The 24,689-nt window shown below is 44.9% G+C and overlaps 1 protein-coding gene across 1 annotated transcript in view; it reads right to left on the bottom strand.

The window, feature by feature from the left end:
* CTC1 (CST telomere replication complex component 1) overlaps positions 1-24,689 on the bottom strand; it is a 1,003,059-nt gene that overhangs the window by 202,099 nt on the left and 776,271 nt on the right. Inside the window, exons 15-17 of the mRNA XM_069646446.1 lie at positions 3,917-4,066; positions 3,503-3,570; positions 1,091-1,200 (exon numbers count right to left, since the gene is read on the bottom strand). Coding sequence (XP_069502547.1) covers positions 1,091-1,200; positions 3,503-3,570; positions 3,917-4,066 — 328 coding nt within the window. The remainder of the gene's footprint in view (positions 1-1,090; positions 1,201-3,502; positions 3,571-3,916; positions 4,067-24,689) is intronic.

The raw sequence follows: 24,689 nt of genomic DNA, 5'->3' as shown, positions 1-24,689 counted from the left end.
AATTTAAAAGCAATTAAGCAGTAAAATGTGAAAGAGTATGCCAGAATTAAAAAAAACACGGTATGAAAATATCTGCTGCCACCAGCCCATTTTAGGCACATCTCGCAAGTAACCACAAAGTTACCAAAAATAAAGTTATATGGACACAAACTATCACTACCGCGCCTCACTATAAAGTGGAGCATGCATGTAAAACAAACAAGGAATTTCACAACGGAAGTGATCTCATAAGCGGGCAAAAGGTCAATTGATAATTGAGCAGAATGTTAAATGGATATCATTTGTAAAGTGGGTCGGCTGGAAATTGGTCATTGAACTAAATATTCTGTACATTGTAGTGAAATCGCCAGATTTTGATTTCCATTTTGTTCCAGGTATGCATGCTCATTCTACCTATCCCCAATGATTCATAGAGGGTAACCACCACCCCCTTTTCATATCATTACCACCCACCTGTCTTTATGGCAACACAAGTAAAATAAACCTGCTGTCCACGGTTTAACATACACTTTTTTTAGCCAATATTGCGTTGTCTCTGTCAGATTGCATGATTATCTCTGCTAAACTGCGTGCCTCTACATCGCCGTCAACCTGTCACTTCCCCCTCTGTCTCGCTCTGCCTGCCTGTACTTGTGCCCCTTCGTCAAACCTGCATGTACTTGCTTCTCTATTTGACTGCACTGCCTATTCACTTCCATCTCCCAGTGTTCGTGGTCCGACAGCTTGCATGCATCAACTTCCTTTGGCCATCAAGAGCGCCCTGTGTGCTTTCACCTGGACTGCCATTACGTGGGGAATGTGTGTTTGTGACAGTTTACCACATACATCCTAAGTCTTTTGTACATATAATAATTACAACTGCATGAAAAGATTTGTGGCAGATAATTATTGTAAGATTTTGAAACTGAAGAGGATCCCTTATGAGAGAAAAACTATGACTGTCTTTATCTTTATCCATGCATGGCGTGCTATCCGGTGACACTTCTGTGTGGTTACAGCATTGGCAAGGAAACTCATAGCATATAAAGGAGATAAACAAAGAATATACCATCCAACCCAGAACATGCAATAAACATGAGACCCTCCTCACCTTGGGCATGCCGAGCTCCACGGGCTGCACTGCTCCTGGGACTTTTGTCCGTTTCACACACACTGCGCATGGACAGCTGGCAGCAAAAGGAGACGAGGGTATCTGCAATGCTACAGAAAGAGACGGCGAGAGAGAAGGGAGGAGACCGAGAAAGAGCGAGAGAGAAAGAGGGAGAAGAGTGGGAGGGAGAGTGTGGAAGAGATAGTGGCAGAGAGTCGGAGAGTGGAGATAGAGGGAGAGTGAGAGAGAAAGAAATTAGTAGGAGGCAGCATCAACAGGACCATTTCCATTGCTTTCCACAGATACTGGTGGAATCTGAGCAGCTTCATTACACCAGTACCTTAGCTCTCATAGGGGGTGTGGAACTACAGGGGACAGGGCGTTTATCCTTCTCACTTTCCTGAGTGGTGGGATGTATGCAACCATTCCCCAACCTGTGCAGAGTGAGGCTATAGCAGTTGCAGTACTGGGGGGCCAGTCCCAGTCACAAGGAGATGGCCAGAGATCAAATTGGCTCCTGCAGCCTTTCAAATGCAAAGGCTTCCTTTCGTTGGCCTGGCCAAATAAGCTTGACTTACTTTAGAGAAGGGCACAGGCAAGCTCATGATGTTGCCTGTCTTAAGATTTGCAAATAGATATGACCACCATGTAGCCTTTGAATTGCATATTCAGACTAAGTAGAGATCTCTCTACAGTTCACCCTATGCCGGTCATTTCCTGTGTCTATTGGAATTGTGCTTATATATCCTTAATAGGATGGGTTGGAATGAAGGTGCTGTTGTGATAGATTTAGTAAACAAATACCAGTCGAAAACATGAACATTTGTCTAGAACTATGTTCATGATTGCATACTATGCAAAACAAAGTACATCTCAGTTGGAGTGCAACCATTTTGGTAAAACAGTCATATTTGATGTTAAATATATGGAACAATAAACTGGTTTATGAGTGTTTGAACCTGCAGAAAACCGTGCTGGACTGGGGTTGGATGGGGCAGGCAATGTCACAAGAGTTTCCCTTAAAATACCACAAAGTTAGTGCTTCGTGCGCTCCTGCTTGGAGGGCCTTGACTCAGCCACTTCTCTGTCCACAATCTCAGTTGCTGTCCTATTGCTCCTTGAAAGTAGGTGCCAATGCCACATTAGTTACTATCTGCTTTCCTACGATCTTAACCAGTGCCATGTGGAGAGTGGACCCGGTTATGGAGAGTGTACATCAGCAATGTATTTGACTGTTCCTCAAACGTTGGGCTGGTCCTTGGCATTACCAGGCAGAAGCCTGGGCCGCCTGCAACACAGATCTGCAAGCAAAAAGAAGCCTTTCATGTAAGAGTAGCAACCTGAAAAATCACCTAGGACAGAAATAACAGCTTGCACAAGCCCCATTCGATTGTAATAGTATATGTGTGGTATGGCGAGGAACTACCAGCAGGTAAAAGGGGTTTCTTTTGGCAACAGGATGCTAAGAGCACCAGACCCTTTCTGAACATAAAAAGAAGTGTTGTTTAACACTGTGGTTAAAAGATAGCATCTGAGGCCCTCTTGCTCTGCTCTTTACGAGTAGGTTAACTAATGCCTGCTGTTTGTAGGCTTACAGACCTATTAACGTAATAGCGAGAGAAACTTCCCTAAGGACAGCTCAAAACAATCACTGCTATTCTGAGACCCTAAAGGCCATGTTGAAAGACACTATGCGGTGTACAGTCACACTTGTGTTTCATCATCGCAGTACCACTCTTTGCCCATTGCTACTGTGTATGTGTGTCTGCTTATGTAATGGCCACAGTGACAGACAGTGTCTAAGCCTTTTCTAACTAGACCTCATTCAAAACCCTAAATAATCCCGAATGATGTTGTTCAACACTGCTCATGGTCTGTTTGTGGTAGGGAAGAGATATCCAGACCTGCATTGCTAAGTCTGAACTGGTTCTACTCTATGGTGAAGCCTGCTGTACTATGAATCAAAGATTGGATCAAGGAAGAGAACGTCCCTTGAGTTTTTAATGAGAAGAGGTTGGTTATCCTGCAGAATTGATCACAGCTTTTTGTCACTGCTATGCCACTATTTATCTGCCCCATACGGATGCTCAAATGTCTTCCTGCTGCGTGACACTTATGCACCGGACCCTGTCTGTCCCACCCAACACCTAGTAGGTGCCATACTTTGAAAGACCAGGACACCTGTACCCATTCTGTGCGCCCACACTTATGAAGGATCCCTGGGCCCTTTTTGGATAACAATTTACCCTTCTATTTAAATGTTCCATTAGGCTAGAACATCCAACGCAGATATCTGGACCCCAACACAAAACCTGCCCTTAAAGTCCCCGAGGGGCCTGGGCCTAACATGCAGGAAGTGAGCTGTGAGTGCATGACCTTCAGCCCATTGAGCAGTAGCCTGCGCCAACTCACCTGGGTGAGAGAATCTTTGCCACAGTCGAAAGCCTTGGCTTCATAGAAGCTAATGCTGCAGACACATTCTGGTTACAGGAAAGGAAGGGAAAGCATGTTATTACTTCATCAGGGATAGTTCTAGGACATTTAGGTTGAGGACTGGCCATTAAGTAATATGCATTTTGTATTCAGTAATCTAAGGCCAGGTGTGCTTTCAATGTGGGGAAGGTTATTGAATCAGAAAAGTCAATGTTTCTGATCTTTTACATTTTGAATAAACGTGCAAACAAACAACGTTCCTATTGATCGCTAAACCAAGTCTTCTTACTCTGGTATTTTAACTTGTGCCATGTAGCAGCCTGTAAAGTACAGTACCGAATGGAACTAGTGAGCCAATGCAGACAGTTATTTTGCAGAAATAAAGCCACATACCTTGTGCTGAATGACATCAGAAGGCAGCGCCACATACTGAAGTTTCCAGCTCTCCTTCACACGCAGACTCAGGGGGCAATCAGAGAGGCCTTTGTGCTGAGTTTTAAAAAGGATGGATGAGTTGCTACAGGATTCAAAAATATTTGCGTCCTGCAAGAGGGAGGAGAACATCATAATTGTGTGTGTAAATGCCAAGGTTAAAATAGGTAAACCGATCTTCTGCATTAATTCTGTAAACACATTCAAGCTGCACCAGAACATTCGTGAATTTGATGTGAAAACTGGGCAAATGTGAAAAGAGAGAATACTTGAAACAATACTTCCCTTAATGTGGGGATCGGATTTAGGAATATTTACTCTTTAACCCATCTCGTGGCATTAGACGAGGGGTCATGCTTGACCTCTTTACTTCCTATCTACCCTGTTAAGGATAGGTCACCAAGTATTGGTATCTCTTATTAAGGGCCATTTTAGATTCCTTTTTATTATGGAAATGACATCATGACACCATGTTACTACTAAAATGTTGATGAGGGTATTTTACAGACAAATGTGATGAAAGTTCTCTCACTGAATAATAGTGACAGGTAAGAAACTTCGAGAAAAAAATCTTCTCTGGGCTTTAGGAGATATTAACCATAAAGTAGTGTATGGACGGGCCTCTAATCACCTTAACCCAAAGCAGGCCCACCACTTGAGAAGCAAGTGCACGGTTGTACGTAAAGCAAGTTTATTGTACAATCATCCAGGGAGGGGCTAGATGACACTGAGTCAAACTAACCAGAGTCTCTCTGAACCACACAAGTTGACACATTAAATACATTTTTGTAACAGTTAAAACACTACCATATAGTTGATTACAATCCACCCCCACGTGTGATTGGACAAGACCTATATAAAAGAACTTTCTCCAATTCTCCCATGCCTACTGGTTGCATGAAAACTTCAAACAAAATGAGGAGAGGCAGAATAATCAGGTTCCCTTTGAACTGACGAAAACCATCTCACCAATCCCGACATTCTGGCATCTTCAAAACATTCTAATCTAAATAAGTAAAATTTCAGCATGCATGGCACATCCTAAGAAAACAATCAAAACCCATGAGTATCGGTCACTCTGACCTCGGCGTCACTTCACCCCACGTTTCTTGCTAGTCAAAAGCAAATGGCCGGATCCCTCTGCAAGCTCCCAAGCACTTAAAAAAATTACATCTGCTTTCTGTGAATCTACCAGGCCATAAAACCCTGGCCGGTTTGTCAGCTGACCATCTGCCCAGTCAATCATTCCTTCTCCTTCGGCCTCCAACCCTGCAGAACTAGATTTTCCCAGTCACTTAAAATTCACCTCACAAACACCTGACTGCAGAGTTTAATATGTTTATAAAAAGCCTGCAACTTGTAGATGTAAACATTCCCCGTGTATGTATATCAGTGGGCATGCACGTTTAATAAATATTGTCTCTTCTTTACAGTGGGTTCTCCGTGACAGGTCCCCTTCCTCGCACACACCTCTTGAAACTCGTCACCCAACACCTAGGTACTTCGTAGCACACCATATCTGAATCTTGTTTATATTTAATTTGGCAGTTTTGGCATTTATCTTGCTACCCGCATGCAAAACTAATATGTATCAACTTGAACACAGAGTACCAATTGAAGTAACACATCCGAATCACATTTAATTACACCGGATACATATAAAATTGCAACATCACGCCAACTTTGACGCACACCCAGTCACAAATATGGCACGCACAACGCAAACCCCTCTTCATCATTGGACCTTTCCTGACCACCCCAACATTCCCTACTTTAGTTAATACTTTAACTACCAAACCAAATTCTTGTTCTATTAAACCATCATTGCTCATATTGGTCTCAATATGGGCATACTCCTCTGTGAGCAAACCTAACGTGACCCCCACCATTTCCGCAATCTATCCGGTACTCCACACAATTGTCCGAACTTGGTGAAGGACACAAGACAGATTCAGTCTCAGTACACATGTGATATGTAATGGTAGTGGTTCTAGCTTTGGACAGAGTCACAGTCATTATGGCAGCTGTTTTCGGTACCTGGGCAAAACACCTTCGTACAAGCATTTCACAGGAACAAGGGATAATATGGAAAAAGACAAAAATAGGTAGTAGGATGTTAACAGCTAGGCTCATCCAGGATGGTACCCAAGAAAAAAGGCATCTGGCACTACTTCACCCCATGTTTATTGCTAGACAAAAGCAAATGGCCGGCTCCCTCGGCAAGCTCCCAAAGCACTTAATTACATCTGCTTTTTGTGAAACTACCAGGCCATAAAATCCTGGCCACTTTGACGGCTGACCATTAGCTCAGTTGATCATTCCTTCGCCTTCGGCCTCCAACCCTGCAGAACTAGATTTCAACCGTCACTTAAAATTCACCTCGCAAACTCCTGACTGCAGCGTTTAATAAGTTTATAAAAAGCCCACAACTTGGAGATTTATACATTCCCTGTGTATGTATATCAGTGGGCATGCAAGTTAAATAAATATTTTCTCTTCTTTACAGTGGGTTCTCCGTGACAAGTCCCCTTCCTCGCATGCGCATTATGAAACTCGTCACCTAACTTCTAGGTACTTCGTAGCACACCATATCTGAATCTTGTTTATATTTCATTTGGCGGTTTTGGCATTTACCTTGCTACATGCCTGCAAACCTAATATGGATCAACTTGAACACAACGTACTGCTTGAAGTAACACATACGAATCACATTTAACTACACTGGATACATATAAAACTGCAACATTTCACCAACTTTGCTGCACCCCCAGTCACAAATATGGCACGCACAACACAAACCCCTATTCATCAATGGGTCCTTTCCTGACCTCCCCAACATTTCCCACTTTAGTTAATACTTTAAATAACAAACCACATTTTTGTTCTTTTAAACCATCATCTCTCATATTGGTCCCAATATGGGCATACACTTTCGCTGAACAAACCCAACTCCACACAATCATCCCAACTTGGTGAAGGACACAAGACAGATTCCGCCTGAGTACCCATGTGACTCCCAGACGCCAAGAGACCCTGCACTAGGTAAGAGTCTCCCGACCCTACCTCTTAATTCAAACAAAAAAAATGCAGTCCCATTGTGCCTAACTGCGCACTCGGCATGTGGTTCCTCTCCCTGCCCGCCCGCTTCCTGGTTTCTCTTGCTCACACCCACCCCTGTCCTTATTGGTGCACTGCTCCCTCATCAGGGGCTCTCTGGGGCAGCCCTCTGCCTGGCAGCCCCCGCGGCTGGGGGCCCCGAGACAAGGGGCGGCTCCAGCAGAGACGGCTCTGGAAAATGTTGTTGGGTGTCTGGTGTGGCATGGGTGGGGAGTAGAGCAGTTACTATATTCAATAAGACCCTACCACTCAACATTACCTTAACATAATTGTGAGCATTAGCTTGACCAGACCCATACTAGATTGTGAATGTTAGAAATGCTGCACTCAGAATTGTGAACATTAGCCTGCTCAAGACCCTGACAGGATTGTGAATGTTAGCAATGCAGCACCTGGCTAGAATTATGAACATTAGCCCACGCCATACCCTGGCAGGATTGTGAATGTTAACAATACCGCAGTTGGCTAGAATTGTGAACATTAACCTGTGCCGGACCACACAGGATTATGAATGTTGGCAAAGCCGCACTCGGTCAGAATTGTGGACATTAGCCTGCCGCTGACCCAGACAGGATACACATTCATTATATATTATGTCATCAAGATCAATACCGAGATGAGCCTCCTGACTCATGTTTCTACTATTGTGGGACTTTGTTCACATCCGATCTAATGTCTTCCCTCCCAGGTGCACGATCCATTGCACTTCTTCACACTTAGATGAAACCATGAGCATTTGCCTGAGTCGCATCTGGACAGAAATGTGAATGTTAACATATCCCAGCATGTCCCACACATGGACGGAACTGTGAATGTCAGCATGCGTCACACCCAGACTAAATCGCGAACATTAGCCAGAGTCACTTCTGGATAGAAATGCAAATGTTACCATGTCCCACACTTGATAGACTTGTGGATGGAAGCAGGTACTTCACTTGGCTGAAGTCGCAAACATTAGCCTGAGTCGATTCTAGATGGAATTGCAAATGTTAGCATGTCCCACACTTGGGTGGAGTTGCGAACATTATCCTGAATTGCATCTAGATAGAAATGTGAATGTAAATCTTAGCATGGCGCATGTATCTCTGTGTACCCTGCTTTCCTGTTCCCATGCTGTTGCTATATATCCGCAACCCCCCTCCTGTCGCTGTAACCCCAGCCCTTTGTCTCTATGTGTCCTCCTGTTGCTGTAAGCCCAGCCCCCTGTCTCTATGTGTCAGTTTGTCACTGTGTTCCCTGCCACCCTGGTCACGTGCCTGGTCTCGGGTGCTTTAAAGATAACCATCTGTTAGGGAGAATTATCTGTTTAGGCTGAATTTCCTAACCTAGTGAGTCCCCCAGCAGCTTTGCTGGATTTTTGGGGTTTATTTTTTTCTCCTGCCAAGAGTGAGACTCTTTTTACCCTCACTCTTGGGCATGATTTGAGTGTGTTTCTTTGAATCTAGATGTGTTTAATGGGCTTTGGGGTCTTTTACCCCATAGGGCTTCATGTGTTTTTGTGATGTGTGTTACACAGCACCCTCAGTACAGTAACACAGGGGTGTCATAGTGACTCCCCAGTATAGACTCCATACCCTGGGACTGACTTCTGTCTCCCAGGGTCTGTAAAGTCACCATTGACTTTACTAGTCTCGAATTCTGAACAGAACCAGTACAAACCATCATATTGTGGACGTACTGGCTGGGGTAATTCAATTGCCCCGGGGTCTGTTAGTCGAGGGGGCACGGCTCCGTCCCCCCTGATCGAGTTTTGGCTGGTGGCAGTGGATTCTTCTTTTTATATTCAACCGCAAATATTTCTCTATGGGATTTTCCCATTGTTCGAGGCTACTATCTTTATTTATTTAATTACGATAGCCTCGAACATACCGCTGGTTTATTTAATTAATATTAATTCTCCGGTTGGTATTTTTTGCCAAAACTCGGTTCTAAAATGGCGTTTGTGTTCTCTTCTGTGACTCCAACCCAAGTCGAGCCCTTTGTTCCACTTTTTGGTGGGCTTCTCCACAGAAGCCCTCCAAAGTGGTGCCACTCTTGGGTACTTAGGAGGGGTGGAGGGGGATTTAGGCATTTTGCAGTGTTGCCTAGGCAACTCAAGTCGCACTCCGTCCTGATTGGCCCAAGTGGTGAGCCGGCCGGCTCACCACTTAGCATGTTTTAGTGACAGCTAGGCTGAGTGAATGGGGGTTTTCTGCATAAAAGCAGGGCTTTGGGGACTGGAACTTCAGAAGTCGCCACAGGACCTAAGAATCCGACGAGGGAGAAGCTGAGCCGACCTGCCACGACGACACCACTGGTGGAGCGCTGCTGGACGGTATCACCACTTTTCCCAACGACAGAGGAGATCTCCCGCCGGATAGCCTTCTTCCTTTGACTGGTGGGGATAACCAGTTTCACCGTCTTTTCGCTTTCCCGACGTATCTCGTGGCCGCCTTTCCTGTGCCAAGCACCCCGGCAACCGGGATACCACGTTTTACCACGACCGCAAATTTAACCAGAAAACTCCGTGGCTGGTTTCTTCCCTGGTAGTGCAACGACCTTCATCTTTCCTCCAAGTCGAGATCTTCTCTTCCCCTGGTCGATGACGAGACTTGCACCCACTGCCAGGAACAACTGCCACCGCTGGAGGATCCTTCCCACTTAAGGTACCGTGTCCTGCCTGGCTTCCCTTGCCACCGACGGTACGGGGCAGATTTAGCACCCGGCTTTCAAACCTGGGTTAGCCGGGGACACCCTGGCTAAACTTTTCTGAGCCTCTCTAAACTCTTTTAGAACTCTCTGCAAGACTTTCTAAGCCTAGTGTAACTGTGTGATCTTGGGCGCATTTGTGCTCGGCTCTCTCTAAGAGTGGGCCCAGCCTATGGACCTTGGCTCACAAGTGACTTTTGCTCTTCTGCCTTGCTAATAGTGTTCATGAATCTTAGAGTGGTGTACCTTCCCATATTCTGTCGTTTTTTCCCTCCCTTTTTCACAAACTTATTGGAGTGCCATCTATAGTTAAGCGCTCACCTCTGTATGAAAATAAGTGGTGTTTTACTAAGACTTATCTGATAAGGAATAACGGTTGTATATATTACCATAGTAACTGTGTTTAGAGTGTTTTACAATAAGAGTGCTGGAGTGTTTCAAACAGTGTGTTTTTAAATAAATAATTATATGCTTTGATACCAAAGCTCTGGTCAGTGTTTGTTTGTATTATTGTGTCCGAGTGCGTATTGTGTATACTTTGCATACTGCCTAACTCTTCTTGAGGGAAGTCTGACTGCTCAGGCACAGCTACCAGGTAAATCTGGGTGGTACAGACTGCTACCAAGTGGGTTTACTGCTAACACCTGTAGTCCTAAATCTTTTGCAGTGTTCCCTAAGGGAACTGCACAGGTTTCTGCCTAACACTGGTGTACAGCGATGGGATTGGTATTGAGTATACATTTTAGAGTGCTTTAGGATACCTTAGTACAACTAACCACAAAGCTTAGCACTGAAAAAGTAATCTTTCTAACATGTCAACTATGGAAAATTATAGTCAAGAGTCCCTTGCTACAAAAACTGCTGATTGTTTAAGAGTTCTCTGTAAGCATAAGAACCTCCTGACTAAAGGAAAGAAAATGGAATTGATAGAAAGGTTGTTAGCTAACCAAAGTCTGGATGATGGTTCAGAGGAACCTACCATGCCAGAAACTGTAGATAACAGTATAGAGATTGATGTTGATCAAAATGTTGATAATCTTGAGGAAGAGTCAGAAGAGGAGGGTGAGGCTGCTGTGACTGTCCCCCCTAGGCCTCTGTCTGCTCTACCTGCTGTACCTACTGGGCCTTTGCCAGGTCCCACACTTAGTCCTCAATATCTTGAATTAGAGAAAATGAAACTTGAACTAGAGTTCAAGAGACTCAATACTCAGGCTGAACAGAGACACCAGGAACTGAATCAATAACTAAGGCTAAGGGAAATGGAGCTCAAGCATGAGCTAGAAATGAAGAAATTATCTGTTGAAAATGCTTCTCTCTCTGGCTCCTCTAGAAGTTCCAGTCCTAAAAGACCCCGGATGCCTAAATAATTGGTTGGTATGTATGAAACTAAGTTGGATGTGTTGGATTGGTTGTCTGTTTGAATATAATCATGGGCTCCAGAACATTACAGAAAATGACTTACTCACCTGGTTGTTCTCTAGGCTTCCCCCTGTTGCAACTGATGTGGTAATGGAGTTGGGGGAGGAGGATAGGAAAGAGTATGAATGTGTGAAACTAGCTCTGATAGCTAGATTTGGGAAGACCCCTTCCCAGTATTTTAAGAGGTTTAGAACCCTAAAAAAGCATGATGATACCCCTTGGGCTACCTGGGTGAGTGTAGGGTTGAAAAACTTAGAGGGATGGATTAAGGGTTACAAGGTGAACACTTATGAAGGTATGAAGAATATTTTTATGTTGGAGTCAATTTATGATGCCTGCTCTCCTGAGCTCAGACAGAACTTGGCTGATTCAAAGGAATTAGATTCCCGAAAGCTAGCCAAGGCTGCTGATTTGTGGGTTGCCAACAGGGCCACTCACAAGGATTCTGGGGTAACTCAGAAAAAGGATGAGGGGAAACAGCCTAAAAAGGACTCCAAAGAGAATTCTAATACTGTAAATTCCAAAGAGGGCCCCAAACAAAACTATAAGGGTAAGCCACAAGGGAAACAACAGCAGAATAGTTTACCCTCTGGTGCCAAACCGAAGGGAGGCCAGAACAAGCCACCATTCCAGAAAGCATTCGGTAAATGCTTTGTTTGTGGCTCTACTGACCATGTGAAGGGAGATCCCAGATGCAAGGGTAAACCTTCAAGGATCCAACTTGCCTCCTTAGCCTTCGCTCCAGAAGAGGAAGTCCCAATGGCAAGTGGAAACTTTCTACTACTGGCTGATGAACCCCTTGGTGTCTCAGCCAGTGTTTCTTTAGTCTCTCTGGGGTTGTGGGAACAACAGAACTTAGATGTGTATAATTCTATCCCGGATAATACTAAAGAGTATTATAAAGACAGTGTCCAGGTGAATGGTCAGGAGACTCCTGCCATTAGAGACACTGGGGCCAGCATAACTGTGGTGGATGAATCATTTTTCAAGGCAGAGGATGTTGCTAAGGCACCCAAATGCCTCACCAAGTTAGCTGGAGGGCCTGTGCAGAGGTGTCCCCAGTTACCAGTTCTCATCCAGTGTAATGATATGGCTGTAAAGATACCTGTCAGTATACAATGCGAAGTACCAGGTAGGGTTCTGTTGGGTAATGACCTGAAAGCTCTTGGAGTTGTGTCACATACCCCCAGACCACCTAGTAAAAGGTTACAGGAGCTCCCAAAACCTGCAAGGGAGAAAACCCTGCGAGGGTTATCTCAGGAGATGAGGACAGAGATCACTCCTTTACCACTGGAGCAACTCACTGCAGTAACTACCAGATCAGGACCAAAAGGAGCAACCCAAGACTCCTAGGAAAAAGTCAGCAGCAAGCACTCCCTGTGTGGTTGAACTAGACTCTGAAGAAGAGCTAGTAGGAGGCCAAGAACTTATTGGCGATCTAGACCCTGAGGACCATCCTGAGCTGCAGTCTTTACTGGCAGAAGGTGGGCCCAGCAGGGCAGCTTTCCGTAAGGGGCAAAGAGAATGTCCAACTCTGGAGGGTCTCCGCCACCAGGCAGCTGCTCAGGCTGATGGGCAAGAGCCTGGGAAGTATAGGTTGCACTGGGAAGATGGCCTCTTCTACAGTGAACCAACTGAGTCTGAACCTGGAGACTACAAACGCCTTGTAGTACCTCAAGAAAACAGACAACAGTTCTTGCACTTAGCCCACGAGATTCCATTGGCTGGTCACTTGAGTTTCAAGAAGACCAAGGAAAGGCTCTCACTCTACTTCTATTGGCCAAAAATGGGGGCAGATGTAGATAAGTTTTGCAAGAGCTGCCATACCTGCCAAACTTCTGGTAAGGTTGGCTCCAAGAATGTGGCATCTTTAGTGCCTCTCCCAGTTGTGGGAGTCCCATTTGAGAGGGTAGGGATTGACATTGTTGGTCCCCTTGATCCCCCAACCTCCTCAGGCAACAGGTTTATCCTTGTTGTAGTAGACCATGCTACTAGGTACCCTGAGGAAATTCCTATGAGGACTGTTACAGCTCTGGCTGTGGCTAAGGCCCTCGTTGGTATTTTTACCAGGGTTGGGTTTCTTAAGGAAGTAATATCCGACAGGGGGTCAAACTTTATGTCCCACTACATGAAAGCCATGTGGAAAACCTGTGGAGTTACTTACAAGTTCTCAACCACCTACCACCCCCAGACCAATGGGTTGGTAGAAAGGTTTAACAGAACCATGAAGAGCATGATAGGTGCTTTAGAGGAACCTCTGAAAATAAAGTGGGACCTTCTACTGCCATGCCTTCTCTTTGCTTATAAAGAAGTCCCTCAGGAGGGAGTAGGTTATTCTCCCTTTGAACTTCTCTATGGCCATCCAGTCAGAGGTCCATTGGCCCTGATTAAGGAGGGATTGAAAGGTGCTCCTCCCCTCAAGCCAGTCAGAGTGACTGACTATGTGATAGGTCTCCGGAGGAGAATGGTACACATGATGGCAGAAGCTAGTGATAACCTGAAAGCTGGACAAGCTTTGGTCAAGCATTGGCATGATCAAAAGGCTAACATGGTTGAGTTCACTCAAGACCAGCTAGTTCTCGTTATGCTCCCAACAAGGCAGAGGGCCTTGCAAGACAAATGGATGGGACCCTTCAAAGTTGTGGGAAAACTTGGAGAGGTCAACTATCTGGTGGATCTGGGCAGACCCAGGGAAGCTCCTAGAGTCTTCCACACCAACCGACTGAAAGCGTACGTCTCCAGACCTGAAGTAGGGGCCTTGCTGCTAGCTTCAGCAGCAGAGGAAGAAGAGAGTGAGTCTCTCCCTGATCTCCTCAGAGGTGTACCTTTAGATGAAAAAATTGAAGGAGTCAATCTCTCTTCAGATCTGACACCTGAGCAACAAGAGGAGTGCAAATCTATGTTAAATCAGTTTGCCTCCCTGTTCTCACTCTCACCAGGCTTGACCCCTTGGGGACAGCACGAGATACTCACTGGTGACTGTCTGCCAGTCAAAAGCAGAGGATACAGAATGTCAGAAAATGTGACAACACATATCAAGGGGGAGGTCAAGAAGATGCTTGATCTCGGAAGAACCCTCTACTAGTCCATGGTCTAGCCCAGTTGTGTTAGTACCAAAGGCAGGATCCAAAGACTTGAGATTCTGTGTGGACTATAGAGCTCTTAATGCAGTCACTAAGACTAATGCCCACCCTTTGCCAAGGACAGATGAGTTGGTGGATAAACTTGGTGCAGCCAAGTACCTCAGCTCATTTGACCTTACGTCAGGCTATTGGCAAATGGCCTTGACAGACCATGCCAAGGGGAAAACTGCATTTTCAACCCCGGTTGGCTTGTACCAGTTTAAGGTCATGCCTTTTGGGTTAAAAAATGCACCTGCTACATTCCAGAGGATGGTGAATCAAGTTCTAGCTGGGATGGAGGACTTCTGCATGGCATACTTGGATGACATTGCAGTCTTCAGTCACTCCTGGGAGGATCATGTTAACCACCTAGGGCATGTATTACAGGCTCTTGGACAGGCCAATTTGACTATCAAGGCCAGTAAATGCCAGATAGGTCAAAGTAAAGTGGTCTACCTTGGGCATGAGGTAGGAGGTGGAGAAATAAGGCGTTTGCTCAGCAAAATTGAAGCTGTGCAAAATTGGACAACACCTACTACTCAAACCCAGGTGAGAGCCTTCCTAGGCCTCACTGGGTATTACAGGAATTTCATTGAGAACTATGGGACCATAGCGTCTCCACTGAATGTAATCTCCTCTCCAAAATTCCCTAAAAAGGTGAAATGGAATGAGGAATGCAATCAGGCCTTTGAAAAACTGAAGAAAGCTCTTTGCCAAGCTCCAGTACTGAGAGCTCCTGACTACCACCAAACTTTCATTGTACAAACTGATGCTTCCAATGTAGGTATAGGTGCAGTTCTAAGCCAGCTGGATGAGAAGGGTAGGGAGCACCCCATTTGCTTCATCAGCCGTAAGCTGAAGGATCCTGAGACAAGGTGGGCAACAATCGAAAGAGAATGCTTTGCTAATGTGTGGGCACTGAAGAAGTTTAGGCCATACTTGTATGGTTCTACTTTTGTCATTCAGACTGACCACCAACCCTTGAGATGGTTAATGCAAATGAAGGGAGAAAATCCAAACTATTGAGATGGTCAATCTGCCTGCAAGGGTTTGATTTCACCACTGAGCACAGGTCAGGGTGTCACCATCAAAATGCTGATGGACTCTCTAGGATGTATGTCATCGCCTAGAGGTATGAGGTTCATCCAGGATTGGATTAAATCCTCCTGTCCCTTAGTCTGGGGGGGGGGGCAGTATTAGGGAGAATTCTCTGTTTAGGCTGAATTTCCTAACCTAGTGAGTCCCCCAGCAGCTTTGCTGGATTTTTGGGGTTTATTTTTTTCTCCTGCCAAGAGTGAGACTCTTTTTACCCTCACTCTTGGGCATGATTTGAGAGTGTTTCTTTGAATCTAGATGTGTTTAATGGGCTATGGGGTCTTTTACCCCATAGGGCTTCATGTGTTTTTGAGATGGTTGTTACACAGCACCCTCAGCGCAGTTACACAGGGGTGTCATAGTGAGTCCCCAGTATAGACTCCATACCCTGGGACTGACTACTGTCTCCCAGGGTCTGTAAAGTCACCATTGACTTTACTAGTCTTGAATTCTGAACAGAACCAGTACAAACCATCATATTGTGGACGTACTGGCTGGGACAATTCAACTGCCCCGGGGGTCTGTTAGTCGAGGGGGCACGTCTCTGTCCCCCCTGATCGAGTTTTGGCTGGTGGCAGTGGATACTACTTTTTATATTCAACCGCGAATATTTCTCTATGGGATTTTCCCATTGTTCGAGGCTACTATCTTTATTTATTTAATTATGATAGCCTCGAACATACGTGTGTGCCCCCCAATGATTCGGAAAATGGGTTCCTGACTCAGACTGTTGCCGCCTTGCAGAAGCTCAGAGTGATCATTGAGAACGAGGCAGGAATCACAAATGACCCTTGGTCGGAGAATTAATATTAATTAAATAAACGGTTTATTTAATTAATATTAATTCTCCGGTTGGTATTTTTTGCCAAAACTCGGTTCTAAAATGGCGTTGTGTTCTCTTCTGTGACTCCAACCCAAGTCGAGCCCTTTGTTCCACTTTTTGGCGGGCTTCTCCACAGAAGCCCTCCAAAGTGGTGCCACTCTGTCTGGGGTACTTAGGAGGGGTGGAGGGAGATTTAGGCACCCTGGACTGAGTTGCCTAGGCAACTCAAGTCGCACTCCGTCCTGATTGGCCCAAGTGGTGAGCCGGCCGGCTCACCACTTAGCATGTTTGAGTGACAGCTAGGCTGAGTGAATGGGGGTTTTCTGCATAAAAGCAGGGCTTTGGGGACTGGAACTTCAGAAGTCGCCACAGGACCTGAGAATCCGACGAGGGAGAAGCTGAGCCGACCTGCCACGACAACACCACCGGTGGAGCCCTGCTGGACCGTCTCACCACTTTTCCCAACGACAGAGGAGATCTCCCGCCGGAGAGTCTTCTTCCTTTGACTGGTGGGGATAACCAGTTTCACCGTCTTTTCGCTTTCCCGACGTATCTCGTGGCCGCCTTGCCTGTGCCAAGCACCCCGGCAACCGGGATACCACGTTTTACCACGACCGCAAATTAAAGGGTATTACCTTTTACCGGAAAACTCTGCGGCTGGTTTCTTCCCTGGTAGTGCAACGACCTTCATCTTTCCTCCAAGTCGAGATCTTCTCTTCCCCTGGAGGACGACGAGACTTGCACCCACTGCCAGGAACAACTGCCACAGCTGGAGGATCCTTCCCACATAAGGTACCGTGTCCCGCCTGGCTTCCCTTGCCACCGACTGTACGGGGTAGATTTAGCCCCCGGCTTTCGAACCTGGGTTAGCCGGGGACACCCTGGCTAAACTTTTCTGAGCCTCTAAACTCTTTTCGAACTCTCTGCAAGACTTTCTAAGCCTAGTGTAACTGTGTGATCTTGGGCGCATTTGTGCTCTGCTCTCTCTAAGAGTGGGCCCAGCCTATGGACTTTGGCTCACAAGTGACTTTTGCTCTTCTGCCTAGCTAATAGTGTCCCTGAATCAGAGTGGTGTACCTTCCCATATTCTGTCTTTTTTTTCCCTTCCTTTTTCACAAACTTATTGGAGTGCCATCTATAGTTAAGCGCTCACCTCTGTATGAAAATAAGTGGTGTTTTACTAAGACTTATCTGATAAGGAATAAGGGTTGTATATATTACCATAGTAACTGTGTTTAGAGTGTTTTACACTAAGAGTGCTGGAGTGTTTCAAACAGTGTGTTTTAAAATAAATAATTATATACTTTGATACCAAAGCTCTGGTCAGTGTTTGTTTCTATTATTGTGTCTGAGTGCCTATTGTGTATACTTTGCATACTGCCTAACTCTTCTTGAGGGAAGTCTGACTGCTCAGCCACAGCTACCAGGTAAATCAGATTGCTACCAAATGGGTTTACTACTAACACCTGTAGTCCTAAATCTTTTGCAGTGTTCCCTAAGGGAACTGCACAGGTTTCTGCCTCACACCATCATATCACATCACTACGCTTACTATATACCATCATACAACTTGAACACAGCTATAGCCCGGATTAATTCGGCCTAGCTGTTCACACCTCATCACCCTAATTAAACGCAGCTAGCCGTGCACATTCCGGTCTTGTTGCTCACATATGCGTCCTTCAGGCTTAACGCAGCCAGAGCCCTGTCTGGATGTCCACCCACCAGAGTGCACACATCCAACTGATATCTTCAGCACCACACCTAACGCTAGTATGCAGCTACCATCCGGCATTTACATCAGCTGAACACATATCTGGGGCACCCACGCACCCTAGGACTCTACCTCTCTCCACTGACCAGAACTACGGTTCCGGAGGGTGTTCAACCTACCGGCGCTTTGAGGTCCTACCAATGATATATAGAGCGCTATATGAATGCCAAGTAACATAACATAACATATGGAATGGTAGTGGTTCTAGCTTTGGAAAGGGCAACAGTCATCATGGCAGCTGTTTTCGGTAGCTGGGCAGAACACCATTGTAAGAGCATTGGACAGGAACAATATATAATAAGGAAAAGACAAAAATAGGTAGTACAGCTAGAGTCATCCAGGATGGTACATAAGAAAAAGGAGTCCAACCAAGGGTCATTTGTGATTCCTGCCTCGTTCTCAATGATCACTCTGAGCTTCTGCAAGGCGGCAACAGTCTGAGTCAGGAACCCATTTTCCGAATCATTGGGGGGCACACACGCACACCACGTGTTCCCCATCTTCTGGCAGACACCTACCTCCATAGCTGTTAGGAGGTCAAGGAAATACCTATTTTGCAAGGTTATTTTATTTATTTATGTATTGTTTCTAGTCAATCAGACCTTTACACTATGTTATTACACATTTTACATTTCCAATATTTCATTTCATCATTTACACATCATTACACATTTAAAAAGCAATCAACCTTTAAAAGAAGTACAAAAGGGAGATAATAAAATCATCAGTTTAAGCAAATGTTCAATCAATTACATAAATAATATATAGATTAAAATAACCTTTTGTAAATAATAAACTCGTACAGGAGATTTTACCTATCAAAATAGCAAGCAGTCCACTTTTCCTCATACAATGAAACATAAGAGAATCATAAAGCAGACAATTGTTTTTACACCTTCTGCCATATATGGAAAGCAGCCACAGTTGCCATTAAAGATTTTGCTCCAAATATGGAGCCCCAGAATTATCGGTTGCATTATCTACATACTTATGGTAGCCTCTCTCATAAAAGGGCGTTAACACACTACATTGAATAAGTATATGTTTAGCCGATTCCACTGATAATATGAACATACGACAAAGTCGGTTATCTCTTTCCAGCCGATCCATGCCCCTGTATTTTCAAAAACCGGAAGGGTTTCAAGGAGCAATGAGGTAACAAAATGCACAAACCTTGGCAAATAGCACTTTAGCAAGTAATCACAAGGTTTGTTGGTTTTCATACCCGGTGTTGAATACATATTATATTTTCTTTTACTTGCTAAATAATCATTGGAGATCATGCAATCATGATCCTTGGATTTCCTTTAAAAATCCAAGGCATATACCTCACCTAGAGAAGCAGGTAAACTCTTCATGCCAATTCCCATGCACTGTTTTAGTACACATTTTTCAGTGTTTGCAAACCACACACTGGGCCCACAATATGAGTCACTGCACTTAATTATGTTTGTGGGTTTATTACTTTCGCTAAAATATATGGTGCCCTCCACTTACTAATGGCCAGCTACCAAAGAACATGCAAGGACGGCAGTCCTAATTTCAGGCGCATAGCTTCCACCGGTACTGATCTTGGCAAGCCCAGCATTGATCTCAATATTTTCCCCTCCAATTTTGGCAGCCAAGTAAAGAGTCCCATCGGAAGTATTTCCAATGCATATAAAATCACTGGCACTACAGCTGTCCTGTGTGCAGTTAGTTTAGCCTCCATGGAGTGGCCCCCTTGCCTGTCAATCACATTTCTTAGAGAGAGCCATTTGATCCAAGCTAAAGAATTAACCACTCTCGCATGGTGAACAATGTGCAAATCGTGAGCTATGTGCATATCTAAATATCTATAGGTATTGACTTGTTCTAGGATTTGTCCACCTAGACGCCACGTGAACCTCTTACCCCTGAATGCTCCCTTACTTATTGACATGACCTATGTCTTCGTGATATTTATTTGTAGACCATTTAACTATGCATACTTTGACAAAGCATCAAGTGAACGCTGTAGACCCATGGGGTACGATCAAAAATCACAGTGTCAACCGCATATGTGACATTAGATATCCTTTTACCCCCCTGGGCCGGTGGATGATTGTGTACTGTTTCTAGATGTTGAACGAAATCTGCCACATAAAGATTATATAGTAGTGGAGCAAGTACCCACCCTTGCTTAAGGCCAATATTAGTTAGGATTGGTCTTGTGAGAGAGCCATCCTGTGCTAGTCTGACTCTCATTACCGTATCCTCATGCATCTGTCTAATAAAGTAGTGCAGTGTTTCATTCAACAACCTGACAGTTTATCCCATAATCTGTCCCTGTCTACCATGTCAAAGGCTGAGGAATAGTCCACGTAACACACAGAGACTGGTTCCCGGGTTTTGTAACGTATCAGATATCAATGTAAGGAGTATCAAAATTGCATGTTTAGTACTGGACCCCTTCCTCAATCCCATCTGCATTGGCCTCAATATATGATGTGTGCTTGCCCATGCAGAAAGTAACTCCAGCAACAATCGGGCAAAAATGTTAGAACTAGAGTCCTGCATGGCTCGTAATCGATAATTATCAGGGTCCTCTAATGAACCCCTCTTATATACAGGGATTAAAATCGACTCCAGCCAGGTAGAAGGATAATCATTGGTCTCACAGACGCAGATTAACGAAGTACATAACTCTGCCCAATACTCAGGGTAATTTTTTAGGACCATATTACATAATCCATCTGGATCTACGGCTCTTGATTATTTGGTACTTGCTATTAATAAGGTAATGTCTGCCTCCTTCACGTGTGCCCAGACCATTGAGCCTATCTTGGGAACCTTTAGTGTTTTTATCTTAGGATCAGTTTCCCTCCAAACATTTTGATTAATATGCTTAGCCCAGGAGGATTCTGAGATACCACATACCATATGTTCTGATTTTACAGAGCCATGGTTTCGCAATAGAAACCAACATTTCTTGGTATCATTGGCTTTAATAATTCTATCAATTAGGTGCCAGTTTCGGCATTCGTGTTAAATTTATATGCACGCAACCAGTACCTGTACTTTGACCTTAAGACTGTGTTTCTCACTGTATGATACGTATTGCCTATTTCCCTGTGAATTTAGGGACAGATTTATACCCAGTCGCCTTTTATGCTGTTTATTTGACATTTTAAATGTTACACTTAATACAGCATGGTCACTTAAGTCTATCAGGCTAGCTTGTAGCTGAGGGAAATGCTTTCTAATTTCAGTGTTTACTAAAGGTCGATCCAACTTTTATATACGCCATTTGACCGAGTCACCATAGGCTCCCCTGAATTGTCAGTCAGCATTTCCAAAACATGTTCTAGGAGAGTTGTATGCTAACTCAGTGCCCTTATCTGGGATACACGTCCTCGCTTACCTACTTTAGTTTCAATCACAGGGTCTGTACAATCTACATTAAAATCACCACTCAAGATGATACCTGCCTTAGAATGTCTACCATACCAATTGGTTAGTGTTTCCATAACTGCACTCATAAAAATGTTCATTAAAATCCAACCAGGGGGATCATACAGAGTCAGTCCTAACGTTAATTCAGAGCCCCATGGTGGTTTTGTAATTATTGCTGCCTGAAGTTTTGGCTGAGGTCTATCAACAAACTCCACCAAATCATATCCTCCTGTATGACGACACGGTTTAGCCGATACTGCAAGACGATGTACCATGCTATAGCCATCAAGTTGAAAAGATGAAGTCAACAATGTTTCCTGTAAAGTGAAGACCTCAGCCAAGAAAGGAATTATCCCGTCTTGTATTCCAGGAGACAACCTTTTAAGTGGGTGTCTCTTGTATTAATAGATTTCAGCGAATATCATGCACTCTGGCCCAATTACCATCCAATCTCCTTAGCTTTCCCCCCATTGCCCTGTTGACTTGTCCTTCAGCATAGCCGGCAGAATTACCCGAATCACCCTGTTCCCAAAATTGCTTGTTGAGAACAAATGGTCGAAAAGAGGTACGTTCAAACCCCAAGTACCAAAATGCTTGTGCATGTTGAAATATTGTTACGCTCACCTGGACCCCACAGGGGTGTCGATCGGAACCGGACAGCTGCGGTCTCCGTCTACATGATGCGTAGTGCAGAGATGACTGTCTGGACTGGCCCGCCTACTCTTGTCTGCTGGACCCGAAGAAGTATTTTCCTGCAAGTGGAGACAGGGATTAGCCACCTGTGGGTTTTAGTGATGGCCTCCCAACTGTTCTCGCTCTCCCCCACTAATCACCTCCGATATCCCCTTAGTAACCTCACCTTACGTTTGTAAAAGATGAGCTCTCCATCCTGCGTGTCTTGCAAGGGCGCGTAGATACCAGTTACTTCACTGGTTTAAAGGCGTTGGGAGAGTTCCGGTAAGCATTGACTCTGAAGTCCCAGGCGGGATTGGTAAGTATCAAGTTCAAAGAGTTCAATGTGCCCGATGTTCACTCTTGTCCTCTTCCTTCCTTAAGTTGCAACTGCGTTCGTGAGAAGAAGGTCTAGTAGCTGCTGCTGGCGTTCAGGTAAGAGTCTGTGTTACCCAACGCTGTGCGGTAACTATTGCATGCGTTAACATGTTGTTTTTCTCCCTCTTTACAGATGCAGCATATGAAGATATGGAGAATAATACCGCCGGTGGTAAATCAGATAAGTCTATGGTGGTAAGAGGTATTTGTTGATTCCCTTGGCTCACCTTGTTATTCTTGTGCCCCTAGGTGCCGGAGTACGGCGAAGAAATGATGGTGACAGTGCCGGATCGAAAGATGCTGTGAGAACTGGTGAGTATAGCGCTGTGCTGGAGCTGGCGAAGCAACGCGTGCAGGACTGATGAACTTTCCAGGTCGGGAGATGAAATGGATCCGGAATCAGGCGAGGAATTTGAAATAAGTTTATTTTCTAACCTTGTCTTTTTCTTCCTCTTTATTCTAGGAGCTCCGGATTCGAGGCGGGCGTGGCAGAAGACTGGATGCTGGCTGCAGGCACGCAGGCGTGGCAGAAGACTGGATGCTGGCTGCAGGCACGGTGAGAGTCACGCTGCTGGATGCAGAATAACACGAAGCATGTGCTGCTGTTCGGGCGTGGTTTAAATAGCCTCCAAAGTAGTCCCAGGAAAGAAGTTCCCCAGGACCACACCCGAATAAAAAATAGTCCCTGTAGTAAAAAAGTCCCATCCAGGCCTCACGTTGGCTTGGATTTATTTGCAGCATGGTCTGCATGAGGTAAGTAAAGTCTATGAGCCTGGCGCCTATGGCGCCAGGACTGATTTTTATTATGAGCCTGGTGCCTACGGTGCCAGGACTGAACCCAGACAGACCCTAGCTGGGGCTGCTGGGGTTTTTGTAAATGTCTGGATGCCTGCTCCCGGGGCTGATGGGCTTGATCCGGATGCCCGGGGGTAGGCATCATGTCACATATACGTTCTGCTACAATATGCAAATGTAGGGAAACAATGACCCAATTTGCTGCACTGGTTTATTTTGGCAATTCAAGTGATGTTATATCGTTGCTTGTAATTGTACGAAGGTTGGTTATAGCGTGTAGAAGTTTCAGGAGCCATTTTCTGTTCAGGAAGGGGCTGCTAGTTGCTGGGGAATATTTAACCAATTTTATATAGCGTACATCTGCATATCGGGTAGAATCTGAATGGGTGTCAGCATTAGAGCTATGATAGATCCCTAGGCAATTATACCAGGGGGCTACTTGTGCAGGTATCACTAGTGGGTAAGTCGATAGATTTCGTGCAGCCTCAGTAATTATCCCATGTAGAGCTCCACTAGTATCATGTTGTTTAAGGGGGGGGGGGCGCAGTTGATCTGTCAAAGTCTGAGCACCAGTGGTTTGCCCCTGTATGAATTCAATCGAATCATGAGTCGGCTGTACAGATCTTGGATTCACCCAATTATCCAGTGGCCCATGTAGCATTACTCGTCTACCTCCTCCATTTGTTAACTCATTCACAACTAAATAGGGCCCACTAGATGTAGTAGGATGTAGAGTGGGTTTTCATTTATTGCAGAAGGATATCGTTCCTCCAATGATTTTTTTCTGCGTCACTGATTGCTGTTTGCCCCTTAAACGAGCCCCAAATTTAAGTTCTTTTACAAGCTCTGTGGTTGGCGATAAATTCAGCATAGACTGTTCAATGCGCAAGGCCAACAGAGCTTGTTCCTCCGAATAAGCTGTCACCCTTACTGCATCTAAACTGGCCTCATGTGAGCCCTTAGGATTTAATGGCCCCAAATGCCTCGCCGGTTTATCACTAATAGTACAGGATTGATCACAAGGTGGAGATGAGGCCTTCCAAATCAGGAGTATTATAGTAAACCCAATCACATTGTAATATTCCAGCTTAGATGGTCCCAAAGAATCACGCCGTAGGTTCAAACAATGGTTAAGTAATGATCCATTATTATAGATGTTGGAAAACCCAAGGGAAAGATCTATTGCAGTTTTTGTAGGTTCCAATACACTGTCCCCACTGTTGAGCAGCACACCAATGTTTAATGCATTATTCTCTGGTTTACAGTCTGCGTTGTCCTATAAAAATAGTAATTTTGGGCTGTGTTGTTCCTTGTACACCTACACAATCTTTTTTACCTTACTTAGGGCAAGGGGGACGCTTCCCTGTGGTTTGAGTTCTAGGGCATTTACTACCTAAACCATAAGTATGTGCCTTGGTTTTTGGCATTGCAACAAGT

This window comes from Ambystoma mexicanum, chromosome 1p (genome assembly GCF_040938575.1).
Source record: "Ambystoma mexicanum isolate Mex_15411 chromosome 1p, UKY_AmexF1_1, whole genome shotgun sequence".
Classification (NCBI taxonomy): Eukaryota; Metazoa; Chordata; class Amphibia; order Caudata; family Ambystomatidae; genus Ambystoma; species Ambystoma mexicanum.
The sequence above is the reverse complement of the archived record's forward strand: the minus strand, read 5'-3'. Positions and strand labels throughout refer to the sequence as shown.